Genomic DNA, 15,039 nt, shown 5'->3' with positions numbered 1-15,039 from the left:
CCCCTAACTCAAAATGCTTTACTGCAACCGCATGTTTAAAAGGTAGCAACAGCTTCTGTAATAAACCGTATCTCATTAAATGTTTCACAAGCATAGTACTGTACCACTTTTATAAGCAAACTTGTTTCTTTTAGTGTTTAATATAAAGAATCATGCTATTATTGACTTGTTTTGCTGATAGAGGTTACCTCGCCACAGAGCATAACAGCTAGTTCATCCCACAGGGTTTTGTATTTGCAGCTGGGACGGGGTTAAATCTGGTTCTGATGTCAGACTTAAATAAGTAGACACCAGCACTTGTTCTTAGTTTATTGTTGTACACCTTGTATTAGCGCTGTGGCTTCTCAAAATAATCTCCACGGGACTTTTCTTTTGTCTGTTTGTGCCTAATTGCTCTCCATAACAGTTACCTTGTACATGTACAAAAGTAAAATGTCCTATGAGTACACACAGTCATATTTGGACCAGCTTGAGATCAAGAGAATGGTCTAATCAAGACAATTATTGTGTTGGAGCTCAGTTCCTCTGAAAGGTCAGAGTCAGTTACCTATAATCCCCAAAGGACCCTCAGAGCCAAGAGGAGAGCCGTTTGGTCCTCCTGGCACTTCATGTTCCCAGCTTAGAGACAGAGAGTCGTATGTCAGGTGTAAACAATGAGCAAAGCGGCCCGAAACACCAAACCCACTTTTGTTCCTTTTATTGGTTCAAATTTGGGTCACCTTTTTTTCCTCACATCCATAGACTAGGTTTTATGTTCTCGCGTTGGCCAAAGGAAAAAAAAAAAAAAACGTGTATAGACTAAACATTTTTTTTTGTTGCAAAAAACATGTTGGGTTTTCAGAAAATACTCAAAGACATCCTTACAAGCTAAAACATTTTGTCTAGAAGGACCTTTTATATGACAATTACAATTTAAACTGCACAAATTATGAAAGATAACCAATGTATTAATTGATATCATAAATTTCACTTACTCAATAGAATACGCAAAGCGAATAGAACTTCGTATGTTTGCTTTATTTTAAATAAAGCTTCCTGACAGCTTTATAACAGTTAACAGGTTTTAGGCAACAATTTAAATCTCTGTTTTCAAGTCAATCCTCTTTACAAACGTCGTTTCTCATGAAGGAGCTTGACGGGGGTTAAGGGAAGGCTGAATGTCTTGAGAAAAAATTCTCTGCATATTGGTGTTTGCAGTTTCTTAAAGCATAGTACGACCATGAGAAAATTAGTAGTCGAGAACTACAAATAATGATACAAATCCATGTCACAGGAATAGTTCTTTTTAATAAAAAGGTGATTTTGAATGACAGAATTAACATAGAAATCTCAGGTATGAATAATGTAATTTAAAAGCCGTTATAGGAATTCTAAAGACTAGTGAAGGTCTAAAATTGGGGGTGTCTAAAACAAGCTTCCGCTTCAGGGTGGCTGGGCTGCTCATCTCTACTGAAAGGAGTCAGGTGAGGTGGTTCGCACATCTGACCCGCAGTATGTGGAGGTTTTCTCCTGAACAACCAACTGGGAGAAGGCCGGACACACCCAACACAAATACCTTTCTGACCCACAGCGCTGTGTAAAAGTGTTCGCCCCTTACAAATTTCCCTGAAATGTTTCAGCTTATTAAGCTAATTGTAATATCACACAAAGAGGACCTGAGTTAAGACAAAAAGTTGATTTAAAGATGACTTAACTTATGAAGGTAAAAAAGTTAAAAACCAACCTGACCCTATGTGGAAAAAAATTATCACCCCTTTGTTCTATCAAAATTACTGCAGGAGTGCTTTGATGAATCAGCCAGGAGGTCAGAGAACCCAGAATATCTAAATTCTGTGAACTGACAAATCCTGAAGGAAACAGTTTGTGACCCTAAAGCACACCTAGTCCACCTCTGATAGACTCAAAACAGACTCAAAATGAAGGGTTTGTCGTTGCTTAGTGCAATTCCAGACTTTAAGAAGCAGTGCCATGGTCATCAACAGGCTGTTCTTGGTTGCAAACCATCCGATGTGGCTTAATTCAGACAACTCTGCGATGAAAAGTCCACAGCGATGTCATAAACTCACTGCCAGTTATCGCAAGCACCAGATAGCAGTTGTTGCAGATTTAGGGGGCAATAACCTTTTCACATAGGCTCATGTTAGTGTTGATAGCTTTTTCCTTTAATAAATACAGACATCCTTATAAAATGGCATATTGTATTTACACAGGTTATCTTGTTGTAAATAAGCTTGAATGATGATCAAACATATTTAAAGGTGTGACTTGCGATCACCCAGAATGCACTGGAGAGTAGTTGTAAAGAGGGATATCTGGCTTTCCCTCCTGGACCCGTTACCCATGGTCTCGAATAAGCTGAAAACCACACAGATGATCTTAACTCACAATGCAATGTATCTCGTTTAGGGGCAGCACACAGAAATGTTAAAAAAGTCTTCATCTTACTGGGCCTTGCAAAAGTATACACACCCCATGGCATTTTGTGTGTTTTGTTGCCTCGTAGGCTGGAATTGATTGAGTTTCCACCATTTTATTTACAGATCAGGCCTGACACTTTTAAAATAATTATTTTAAATTGTGAAGCAAACAACAAAGAGGATAAAATAACTGAAAATTTCAGCGTGCATGGCTGCACCTAAAGTCAGTACTCTGTGGAGCGCCCTTTTGTGGCCATCACAGCTGCAACTCACTTTGGATCGTCTCTGTGAGCTTGCTAAATTTAGTCTCTGGTAATCTTTCCCATTGTTCAAGGTAAAACTGCCCCAGATCCTTCATGTTGGATGGTTTTTGCTTGTGAATAGTGATCTTGAAATCTAACGAGATTCTGAATTGGATTGAGGTCTACACTTTGACTAGACCATTCCACCACATTTAAATGTTTCCTTCTCGAGTGTTGCTTTAGCAGTATGCTTCGGGTTATTGTCCTGCTGGAAAGTGAACCTCAATCCTAGTCTTAAATCACAGGTAGACTGACACAGGGTTGACTCTAAAGTACCCCTGTATTTAGGGCCATCCATCTTTCCTTCGACTCGGACCAGTTAACCAGCTGCTGACGCACATCCCCACAGTATGATGCTGCCACCATGTTTCTGTGGGGATGGTGTTCTTGGGGTGATGGGATGTGTTGGATTTGTGCTTGGCATAGCATTTTTCTTGGTGGCTGAAAAGTTACACTTTCATCTGACCAAAGTATCTTCCTTCATACATTTGGGGAGTCATCCTAAAAGCCTTTTTGGCAAACTCAAAATATGTCTTCTAATTTTTAACTCCAAGTAATGGCTTTTTATGGCCACTGTGGCTCCCTAAGAAAGAGCCTTAGCCCCAGAATTGCTCCCCGGATGTTGTAAAAACTAAGGGGTGGTGTTAAATGCAGAAGAAAATTTTCATTGGAGTCTACAATTGCCATGACAAATATTTCTTTCCCTCTTTCTAAGTCTCACTGGACCCTATCATTTCCTTAAGTGGGTCAAAAATGACATGTCAGAATCAATGCATTTTTATTTCACTTTGTTATTTTGGTTAGCTTTAGTCCATCCAAAAAAAAATGTCTAAGCAAAATAAAAAAAGACAAAAGCAGCCCGACTCACATACTTGGTAAAAGGAAAACCGAGGTAGTTGGCACACTTAGTTTTGACATTACTACTGTACATTGTTTCCCCCTGAAAACAGATAGAGGATAGAAGAGTGACCAAATATAAACTGTAAAAAAAGTGAAAGAAAAATAATTAAATGTTTAGATTGTACTAAAATCTCATTTAAAAGATTTAATTGTAAAGGTTTTCTTTCTTGTTTTACAGACAACAGCATACAAATCACTATCATCATGTACTTATTTTAAATATAAGCAGCATTTTGTACATGTAAACAAACATAGTGACCATTTCCTTATTTAAAAAGTATCACAGACACTTGTGGTGTGTTGCCCTATTGAAGTATAAACATGTTAGTTAGGAGAAATGTTACCCCAGCTATGCACAGAGATTAGATGCTATCACAGGCACATGTTAGAGAATGGCATCTCCGTGGAAATGTCTGGGCTCGCTGTGAAACGGACATCCGCGTGACGGACCCTTCTGTCGCCGTTTGCCTTCAGACCTTATATTTCTTCTTTCCACTTTCGCTAATAACACAAATGTGCTTAAAAAAGAAGGAAAAAAAAGCACAGTCAAACACCAGAATGCAAGCAGGCCACAGAAGATTCAGAACAAAAGTGTATTTAGTTGATCCCTGTGTGACAGTCGGCGCAACTGGACTATTATTCCAAGGCCTCCCGCTAAACAGAGTCTTTGTTGTCCGAAATGAAGACTTACATTGAGGTCCCTAAAATACTCATTGTAGTCCAAGGCATAGCCAACCACAAAACAATTGGGTATCTCAAAGCCGACATCTGAAAGCAGTGCATTAAAGAGATGAACGTAAACTCAAAATGTTTTCCAAACGTCCTAAATGTGACCAAAGCAGTGACATTCAGTGACAGTAAAACTGTTTATCAGTTACTTACAGTCAGGAATGCAGGCCAGGCTATGCTGGACTCTCTTCACCAGCAACCTGGGGAAGCAAAAACAGAAATTATATATAAAAAAGGATCTCAGTTTGTGTGTGTCTAGACTGAAAGGTAGGAGCCAGGTAAACATTCTTTACCCTGCGACTTTGATCATTTTGGGTTTGAAGGCTTTGACGTGCTTCAGGAGAGTCTCCATTGTCTTTCCGGTGCCAACAATGCCCTGTGAGGGGGAAGACATAAAAAAAAAAAAAAACAGCGGGTTGGGCAAGTTGGCAAAATGCAGACAATAGAGAGTTTCACATCTCAGTAAAATGAGAAGGTTCATAATCCTGTCTCGCTGTGCTCATATTGCGCAACTGTTAATGAGCATCAATTTGACTTTCCCAGAAATCATATGATATTTTATATAAACACTGATAGGCTTTATACACGCTTCTGCTGGTGAATATGATGGCGACCTCACAGAGACTACAGTGTGTACACAACTTTAACACCTAAAGCTAAAGAAAAAAATATATATCTTATACACTCAATCCAAGCATCTACCCTTATTTAAACGTTGTTTGTTAAATGCTTGGTCAAAGCAAAACCCAGAAACACAGACTCTGTTGACACTGGGAAGTTATATGGGTTCATAAGAGTTTTGCTAACGAAGACATTTATGCAATGATATTGTTGAAAAGTAACTTATTCATCAACATCATTCCAATAAAAAAATGTTTTTGTCATTTGCAGCAAGTTTGCACTTTCATTGGACAACCTGGTAGTAGGGTTAGGGTTAGGCCAATGCGGGACTTGTCACAATCCTGACATCTGCATTATTTTAATGGCATGTTCTCTTATCTTTCCCATTTTAAAGTTTGGCTAAGATAAATTAAATATCAGCTCACATTTATACACAGGTAAAACAGGACATTATGGATTCAAAGAGGGCGACTGTCAATGGGTAGCGTAGTCGTCTTGCAATCAGGCAATCTTGCAATCCCTCTGTCACATGTCAATGTACCCCTGGGCAAGGCACTTAACCCCAGGTTGTCTACCGATATGCGTATCAGTGTATGAGTGTGTGTGTGTGTGTGTGTGTGTGTGTGTGTGTGTGTGTGTGTGTGTGTGTTAGTCAGTGCGATTGGATGAATGTGACTATAGTGTAAAGCACTTTGAGTGGTCAGTGTGACTGGAAAAGTGCTTCACAAGTTCAGTCCATTTACCCTTTACCATTCAGTTGAAGAGGAAATATTAGGATATATATATCCTAATATAAGGATGCCAATCCTTGTTTTGTAAAGAAAACAAAATCCAGAAATTCTAGAAATGTCTTGGGAGTTGAACCACAATTTCGTGATATATCAATATCCTGATATTCTAGTCTGTATGCAAATATTTGTAAATTTAGAAAGTTGCCTTGTGAGACCTAGCTGTGGATCAAAAGTACAGACATTTAAAACGTAGATTGCATTTATATGTTTGCATGGACATAAGTAATCGGAATATTATGATCGGATCGCCAATTGTTACTCCGAACAACATCCATCCAAACACTTATTTTGATAATTACATTCGGATCAATGCAGTTTGCACTGGACCGTGCATGCGTGTCTCTCTGGCTGTAACATCGGAAAACCAGTAGCATGTATTGCTAAGCCAGCAGCTTTATTTGGGAGTGTAGTAATGTCTCAACCAATCTTAGAACCTCGCCCAGAAACAGCTTTTTGAAAAAAAGTGCCATCAACCCCTGCTGAGATGTTTGTTGTCTGTTACATGTTACAAACACACTACTGGTAATGCCTATTTGCACATTCTAATTTCTCAGGGAATGTCTGGTTGGATAGCTACCCATGCAGATAGCACAGTTTCTGAAAAATGAAGGTTTAAAATTATTGCTTTACTGAGGGCATGGGTGTATCATTGAGGGAGCGTTGGGTGACTAATTCATGCAACAACACCGTAATTCATATTGTTCACCAAGGGACCATCAGATTTTCTGGACTCTGATAAGAGCCTTATCAGACCCTAAAGGCTATTTGCACGCTTTAAAGCTTCTCAGGAAGGTGTTGGTCAGTGCAATCAACAGATCTCATATAATAAATAATTGTGTGGAGATCCTGTTGTGTCGGCATGCTATATATGATCTGTGTGCACCCTGAACCAGTGTCTGACTCAAAAAAATGTCACTACGGTAACACGTGGTGACAAAGACTTGATTCTGGGTGCTCAGAAAACATGGAAATGTAAAAATGTTTTTCTGTGTTTGTTTGTATATTTTTTATAAGGTAAAAAAAAAAACTTACAACTTTTCTTTGCCACAGACAGAAGCAAAACTTCTGAGTTTCTTTGGGAATTTTGAGGATTCTACATGTAATAAAGCCTGGTGCATGTAAACATGTGTCATGATCAAATTTATTGATTTCTTGCTCATATAAACAATGTATTCAGATAATTTTTTTTTCTTTTTCAATCCAAACACTTCAATGCGATCAAAGAATTTTGCGCCTGTAAACATATCTTTTAGAGTTTGCATTGTGGTCTCTGTGGTGAGATCATGATGGTTCATTTAGTGGCATCAAATCTTGATACTGGGAGTGGCTTTTGGGGTCTTGGTGCCAGCTCATCCATGATGTATTGCCCATCTGGTCATCTAAGAATTTACGGAAGGAGTGACCAAGCTGGCTTCATGCAATGATAATCTCATTCCACATCTCATCCCACATTAGACAGGCAGTGTTCCAAGTAGGTTATTTTAGCACTTTTAGCAGCTTTTCCGCTATATGCAACCAAAAGGATCTGCAACTACAATTGACAGTCCACATACCCAAATGGCAATAAATGCAGTGCCATGTTGCCTCTGACTGTGCTGGGTTGCTTCTGAAATAGGGCTCCCACCTGGACAGAAGAACATACAGCTGCAAATTGCAAATGCAGGCTAATCGGTGGGAGACTGAAGGATGTTGTGGGGTTTTCAGGCTGCACTAAAAAAAAAAAAGCTAAAAGGTATTATGGATTTTCTGTGCATCATTCTCTACGACTGCACACCCACCCATCATCTACATCCTGTTATACTGTTGATAAGGCAATGAAACTACTCAAAGTGGGAAACTGATGCTGAAGGTGTAGAAAGCATTCATATAAACATAGCATTGTAATAAAAGGGGCCGGAAAGGAGCAAGAATAAATATTAAATGTGCAACACCAAAATTAAGTTTTCCGAACTTACCACAATACAGAGGTATTTAAAAAATTTGGAACAAAATCTTAGCTCAGTAGGAATTGGGCTTTATGTTTTTGAAAAGTAACATGCTTTAGATGAGCTGGATTCTTTGAATTGCTCCTTTTGATTGCTAAGGTTTTAAGACATGCAAGTTCCTATGCAACTAAAACTGGCCAGATTGGGACAGTGCAGGAGGTTTGTTGGAACATAAAAAAAAACAAAGACAGCAACTGTGTAGTGATAGTTTAAATTGTATGAAATACAGAGGATCCAAAAAGTAAACCCACCACCAACGTACTCTGTTGGGTAAAAACATATACCTGAATTGTAAATTTGTAAAATTTAGGAGACGAAACGTCAAAGAAACACAATATTCTGACAAAGTTATTTTGCAGCTACAATACAGTCCCTCCTGCTGATTAGTGCAATGAAAGACAAAAGGCATAACAGGACTGCTGAGACCGTCTTATTGTCCAGTCTCTGTTTTCTGTGACCAATCATCATGAATTACCTCAGAATTTTCTCACTATGCAGTTTTTTTGTTGTTTTCGTTTTTTGTTTTGTTTTTTTGCCCAGCAAACCGATTCCTAATATAGAGCCGAGTTATTGTGCTTACAGGACAAAGTTAGTGAACTCTGTCTGAAAAGCAGTCCTCTTGTTTCTTGAATATAGGTCAGGCAATTAAAATAAGTCAAACTCAGTTTTTTTTTTTCCCTGGTAGGGAAACTTTAAATGGCCCTTTGTGACCTGGAAAACAATCATGACAGTGTATATACAATGAGTCCATTTTGCAAAACGGAAAGAAAACAGCAAAAACAAGGCTGACTCACCTCAACGATCAGTACGTTCTTTATGAGAGCATGTTGAGGAGAGAAGGGGGGGAAAGTAAACAAACAATGAGGCTTGATTAGAAACAGATTACTTTGTCAAGTCAACCACACGCATTTTAATATGACGCAAAACATTAAAAAGCTACGAATCACTACAACTTGCAACTTGTTTGGTTCTTTTATAAAAATAAAAAAGCAAACTAAAAATTAAAAAGGAAATTTTTTTGTGATGACGAGTGAAGTGTTGAAACATCAGCAGAGCCACACCCAATCGCATGTTATATACATCTTTCCACAAGATTAAATAATGCAGGAGAGAAATATCTGCTTCCTGTTGATTGGAAATCTATCCACTACTCTGAATGTCAGCAAAATAGCTGAAATTCTGCAGATACCCGTCTGAACAACAGAAGACTGGACACTAATCACAATCTAAGCGTTGCTTCATCTAATCTAGGTCAGAAAAAAGATTAAACTTACTACAGTTTGCTACAAAAAAAAGGCTAATCTAGGCATGTAGTTGTACTTTGTTTACATCTCATTATTTCTACAGATTCATTTATTAAATTAATGGGGGTACGTGTAAAATAGGAAAAAGACAAAAATATACAATCAACTCAATTTCACAGTTAGTTGTTGCTGCTAAATTTCATTTTGCTGGAAATCACCCAGCAGAGAGTCAGACATTTACATTTTAATGTTGTGGGTATCTGCTTTGGTCTGCATCTGGGTACAGGACAGACCAAAGGGTTAGTCCGGCTGAGGGTAAGTCTTACTGTGAATGATCAGATAAAAAAAAATAGGCCACCTTACTTATGACTTCTGGAAAAACCGGTAGTGTACCTCCCTTCCACATCACAATTATGTGCATCTTTGGGCTGGTATGTTGCAAAAAACAACAATTCATTAATTAATAAAAATAAAAAAATCTGTTGAAGTTTGTGATTGCAACATAAAATGTTTTTAGTTATTTCAGCATTTCGGTATTAATATGTTTGCAAGTTGTTTCTAAAAGTGTCCTTAAATGCAAGGCAAGATAAAAAAAAGTGATTAAAAAAAAAGTTTTAGACTATTTAAGAAACTATTTCGTAACTTCTTAAAATACTAAGTCTTGTGATCCGCCCTAACGGTCAGCTCTGCTCAATGAGACACCTTTAGGAGATAACATATAGATACTATGTGAGTTTTGTAAACAGTGAGGAGGCATTCCAGCTCAAAAGGAGCACACGCCGTGATTACATGATAACCAGACAAGCAGCTGTGGAGTGAGCCTGAAGCACAGAAACCGTCACCCTGCTTATCTACATACTCAATACGTCCTCACATTTTCACCGACTCCACACCTTGGTCACACTGAGATAAAGTGGAATAAACCTTTAAACAACTGAATCAGAGCAGCTGGTATCTGATTAGAGCTGTCCGACCCTGCCATCTTTGATCTGCTTTATGGAACCATCTTGTCAGGTTGAGGGAGGCAGCAGATTTAGAGAAAATGCTGCCCTCTTGAGGTCGTTGTGCGGCGTCTCAATAAATGCCATCTCAAGACTACTTTGGGTTACTTTACCTTGTAACTTTTTAAAGCGACAACCTGAGTGATAATCTTACCTTTCCAGCTAAAAAAGATAGATCTTCTGCACCCAGTATGTGAAGATCTTTTGTCGACTGGTCATTCTGCAAAAATAAATGTGTTTTAACCTGAGGTTAAGCAGAACTTTTGAGCATTTAAGGCTTAAACCTATGATCTAAAAGTAAGATAAAAATGTTATTTCCTTCAAATTGCAAATGGATTGAGAATATGATTTAAAAAAAAAAAAAAAACAGATTGATAAAGAAACTCCACAATCAAATCAGATGCTTCTTGGTCTTTTTTCTCCCACGCATGAACAAACACATCTGAGCAAAAGTTACACAAAGATCTCTCTGTCATAATGCTGACAGTGTAACACACACATCTTCTGACTAAGTCATGAGACTCAAACCCATCATGGCTGATAATGTCAACCATTAAAGCAGCCTCAGCATCCTTACACACGAGCCACTTAAGGTCAAACTGTCTCCGGTGGTTTCCTTTTCCTGCAGCAGAAAGAAGATGAGGGGGCGGGGGGGGCTCACCAGGTAGCTCCTGAGCCGGATAAAGTGGACCCTCATGGGGATCGTGCGGTTTGAGTTTCGGCTGAGGGCCTTGATCCGTTCCACCAGGTCGGCACAGAACTGGTAGCCTCCTTTCAGCACGCACAGCACCACGATGTCATGGTCCCCGAGGTCATCCATGATGTTCCGAGCAAGACGCTCCGTCCTGCAAAAAACAGTGAGCAAGACGCTAACTCTGAACTTCTCCAGCTTTTTCAAGGTCAAAGGATATCCGCTCCATACTATTACAGCTAAAAGAAAAATAAAGCATATTGATCATTCAAACTTGTCAACAAACATCTATAGGACATGTGCTCTACCTAGGCCTTACATTATTGCATATTAGGAATTTTACTACAGCATATTCTAGCATAATTATATTTTTTACTTAGTATACTTGCCCCATACTTTCCCAGTTTATATAACTAATAGCCTTTCTTTTAGGTAGAATGGACCATTCTATTTAAAATGTTACTTTTGCATATGCACAACCCTAAAGCTATGACGGTAAGTGCAACAATTCTTTTATGTACAACTTTTTATTTGCACCATAAATGCTAAATTAAATGCATTCAATCAACAGCTAGCGCAACAGATCTATGTTACAGGCTTTTACAGGTTGCCAGATAATGTAAATATCTACAAATTGATCAGCTTCTTCTTTTACATTCCTTCTGTTTGACAAATTTAAATGGACAAAAATAATCAGGCTGCTCAAGCCCTTTGCAAATAGACACCGGTTTGTGCAGGACTCCACGTGGAATAAGACTGCCAGCTGGAAACTCAAAAGTTATTATTAGTTTATTAGTCTCCCATAATAAATAAATATATATATATATATATATATATATATATATATATATATATATATATATATATATATATATATATATATATATATATATATATATAGATAGATAGATAGATAGATAGATAGATTGATAAGATTTTAATGCTGGATTGATAGTCTCAGATGATTTATTTAAACTGTCAATGTTTTTAATTCTGTCTGGGGTAACATTTCCATTTTAAATAGTCATTGTAGAAGCTATTTATACGAGATGTTTTACATGTAATGTTTTATAAATTGTGTTTTTATTTTTTACCAGGTCACCCATGAAAAAGAGATTGTTAATCTCAATGGTGACTTTCCTGGTTAAATAAAGGTTTATTAATAAACCAATAATTATACTGCAACACAGTATATAGAAATTAACAAGCAACATTAATTGCAACAATAAAAAAGACTATCCATTTAACTTTGTTTCTCTGGTTTTTCCACTGGCTGTGTGAGTGCACACCTTCAAACTGCGCTTACAGACAGATTGCTGGGAGACCAAAACTTACACACACTCTCTTTGTGGAATCTTAAGGTCAACAGAAAGATTCATTAAAATAAATATTTTCATTTGCTCTCATTAGGACACCCCTAAAAGATCGGCATGTGTTCCTCACATCTTTGAAGAATCCAGGAGAAGAAAATATAAGTTTAGTTCTTTATAAGTCATGTAGTGTCACAAAATTCAGTAAAATTTCAAAGAAGCTGGGAAAGCAAGAGTATGAAAATGTATCCTGGCTGTACATAATAGCCCTTAACCACAGATTTTAAAACTATTCTTAGTGGGCTAGAAATAATTAGTCAAACTGCTTAACTGATTTTTGTTGTTATTCAATAAATATTTTTATTTAATCCATTGTCAAGTTAAACCAGAAAAGAATGTTTCCTTTGGAAACTGGTCAAATACAAAAAATTAATTGAATAGTTATTTTCCTCTGATGTAATAGAAGGTTTTTAATCTTACAGCTCTATTTTACAGTTTCTTGTCCAGGATTAAAACATTTGAACATCTTTAACAGCACAGTTTTTATTATATAGGCACCTAAAACATGATTAAATATATCGGAGGAATAGAAATAAACAGATTCAATGTTTACTTTCTCATGTGAGTTTATGCAGAGCAAATCTCAAAGGATTATGTTTTTTTCCAAACCACATAAATGGTGTGCGCAAATGGCCTATTTCTAATTTCCCCTCGCATGACGAGTTAACAACCACGCAAGGCTTGAGGGGCGAAAAACACGAGGAAAAAACTTGCTTAGGCCGCAGAAAGCTGCAGAGTTTCAGTCGTGTACCTGTCCATAATCACGCCATGTGGGATGATGACAGAGTCTAAATCTCCGGAGTAATGCGCCGGGTAGCTGAAGAGATCTAAACTGTAACCTGGCCAGTCATCGTTGATCTGGGAGGACACAGTCAAACACAAACATTAATCTGCGGAGCACAATGGAGACCAAAAGCTTTCCACACAAGCTGCAAACTCTCTGCAGCAGAGACGCATGCCGCGTAACTTTACACAAAAGCCAAATCCGCACGCAGCGCAAAGTTGTCTGATTGCGCGCACAGCGTGCAAAGGATGCCTCTCGCCGGGCACTTGTCTACCCCCCTGTCAAGTTCTCTTATTAAATTACCACAATCCCCTCGCTTCGTCTATCGGCCTGAGCGACAACTTCAGCCATGTTTCCCCGTCCAACACAGTAGATTCTTGTCTCAGGAGGGTGGTGGCGCAACCCTCACAGAGAGTTTTTTTGGCACGGTGATGAGGGAGGAGGAGCATCGAAATTCAGGAACTTGGAGCCTGTCGTTTAGCACGGCGGCCGCTAGAGGCGCTCTAACACAACATTTATAATCACGTCGCCATCAGGATGCGAGCGCTTCTCTTTCAGCAGGTGTCACCTTTTTTTGTGGAGTTGCTCAAGGGTCAGCGGGACAGAAAAAACAGGCAGGGTCTGCCAGGAAGCTCTGACTTCAGACATACTGTTAATAGCTTCTGTTCAGTAGAAGCAAAGTTGTAATTAAACATCAAAAACAGCAAATTTTGACCAATAAGCATGTTGTTTTAATTATAGATCAAATGAGGAAAAAAAAAATAATGTTAGGATTCCTGTGCCTCGCAAAACTATCCACAGCCATGACTTAAACCTTTTCCCGTTTTGTCTCATGTAAACCACAAACTGCAATGCATCATCAGCAGGATTTTTTTTTTTGTGATATACCAACACAAGTACTGCATAGTTACAAAGTACAAGAGAAATGTTACATGGTTTTACAAAACTTTTACATTAATTTGCATTCATCCCCTTTATGAGGCTCGTAAATAACAACAAGGGCAATCATTTGCCTTCAGAAGTCACCCAGCGTGACTGAGTGTAATTGTGTCGCAGTATAAATCCAGTTGTTCTGTGAACGCCTTGGATATTTCTTAGAGAATATTAGTGAACAAATGCCATCATCAGGACCAAGGAAGACAGCAGTCAGGCCAGTGACAAAGCTGTGGAGAATTTAGACCATTACTATGCACATAAAAAGAATATCCCACCCTTTTAACATCTCCCTGAATAGAATAGATATATCCTCTATTGTCCCACACTGCAGAAATCCAGCTTTACCAGAAGTAAAGTATGCAGCTACACAAAGAGCTAGAAAATATAAAAACAAGAAAACATATACAAGTGACTGTACAGTGAGGGCAAATTCACAACATAAGAGCTGCTCCAACAAACTACACCATGGAAGATGTCTGATCCCAGCACAAAGTCTCCAGGAGCGCCTGCCTGAAGATCCCCTGTTTGCAGTCTCATGACATCACTCCCTGCTCCCTGTGCTGCACAGGTTATGAAAATCTGAGTAGTAGCGGCGGCAACAATTACTGGGAGTCGCTGCACCTGGAAGGACCACTCATTCCTGGCTCTTCCCGTGTGTAACTGCCAGATTCTTGAAAGACCTCGTGTGAGTAAACCATCCATCGTTTCTCATCTGGTTTCCTGATCTCGACCTGTCTCCTTTCTGGTTTGTCCTGCCTGCCTTGCTTATATCGGATACTCCGGTTGGCTTGTGTGTGATGGACACCAACCTCAAACTATTAGTTTGTCTGTCAGGGTTGTGAGGAAATACTTTTAATTCTTCATAATCAATGTCATATGTCAACACAAGGTCCAAAGTATGAAGGCAAGATTGCGACTTTGGCTCCTTGCAAACACTATTGAGCATTTTTATTATGGATGAACCTTACATACACAAACGCACTCACAAACACCTACAGGTGCTTAGATTCAGATACTTAGAGATTCACTTCTATACAGAAAACCCCTATTATTATCTTCAGCTGTCACATTTCGTATTAAACAATACTGTATATTCTTCAGTGATGGTATCAAGGCATTGGTTATTTGTACCTGTAATGCTTCATCAGCTGGTTTTCCTGTTCTTTTAATATCTCTCTTTGCAGGTGAAGAATCAGACTCAGAGGATGTTGTATTGCTCTCTCCCTTTCCTCTTTCTCTTTCACCTTTTCTCCCTTTTAGCATTTTGT

General features: G+C 38.5%; 1 protein-coding gene across 2 annotated transcripts; it reads right to left on the bottom strand.

The window, feature by feature from the left end:
• Positions 1-1,290: 1,290 nt before the first annotated feature.
• On the bottom strand, positions 1,291-13,275 carry prtfdc1b (phosphoribosyl transferase domain containing 1b). 2 transcript variants are annotated; one of them, XM_036138195.1, is made up of 9 exons: positions 13,139-13,275; positions 12,803-12,909; positions 10,652-10,835; positions 10,145-10,210; positions 8,540-8,557; positions 4,642-4,724; positions 4,502-4,548; positions 4,311-4,387; positions 1,291-4,137 (listed from the first exon to the last, which is right to left on the bottom strand). In XM_036138195.1, exons 1-9 carry the CDS (start codon positions 13,184-13,186, stop codon positions 4,090-4,092), a joined length of 678 nt encoding a protein of 225 aa, XP_035994088.1. In that variant the 5' UTR covers positions 13,187-13,275; the 3' UTR covers positions 1,291-4,089. The 2 variants fall into 2 exon arrangements, with proteins under 2 accessions (XP_035994088.1, XP_035994089.1); XM_036138196.1 differs by lacking the exons at positions 1,291-4,137; positions 4,311-4,387; positions 4,502-4,548; positions 4,642-4,724 and adding exons at positions 6,288-6,357; positions 7,314-7,384.
• Positions 13,276-15,039: the final 1,764 nt, after the last annotated feature.

The sequence above is a fragment of the Fundulus heteroclitus genome, chromosome 6, assembly GCF_011125445.2.
Source record: "Fundulus heteroclitus isolate FHET01 chromosome 6, MU-UCD_Fhet_4.1, whole genome shotgun sequence".
NCBI lineage: Eukaryota > Metazoa > Chordata > Actinopteri > Cyprinodontiformes > Fundulidae > Fundulus > Fundulus heteroclitus.
This window is presented reverse-complemented; position numbering and strand designations above follow the sequence as displayed.

Bases quoted from the DNA above. Each gene is read 5' to 3' on its own strand.
- prtfdc1b (XM_036138195.1), bottom strand. From the start codon at position 13,186: ATGGCTGAAGTTGTCGCTCAGGCCGATAGACGAAGCGAGGGGATTGTG. The intron at 10,211-10,651 runs GTGAGCCCCCCC...TTATTTTTGCAG, and splicing joins TCCGGCTCAGGAGCTACCTG to AATGACCAGTCGACAAAAGA. The intron at 4,388-4,501 runs GTAAGTAACTGA...CACTGCTTTCAG, and splicing joins CCTGGCCTGCATTCCTGACT to ATGTCGGCTTTGAGATACCC.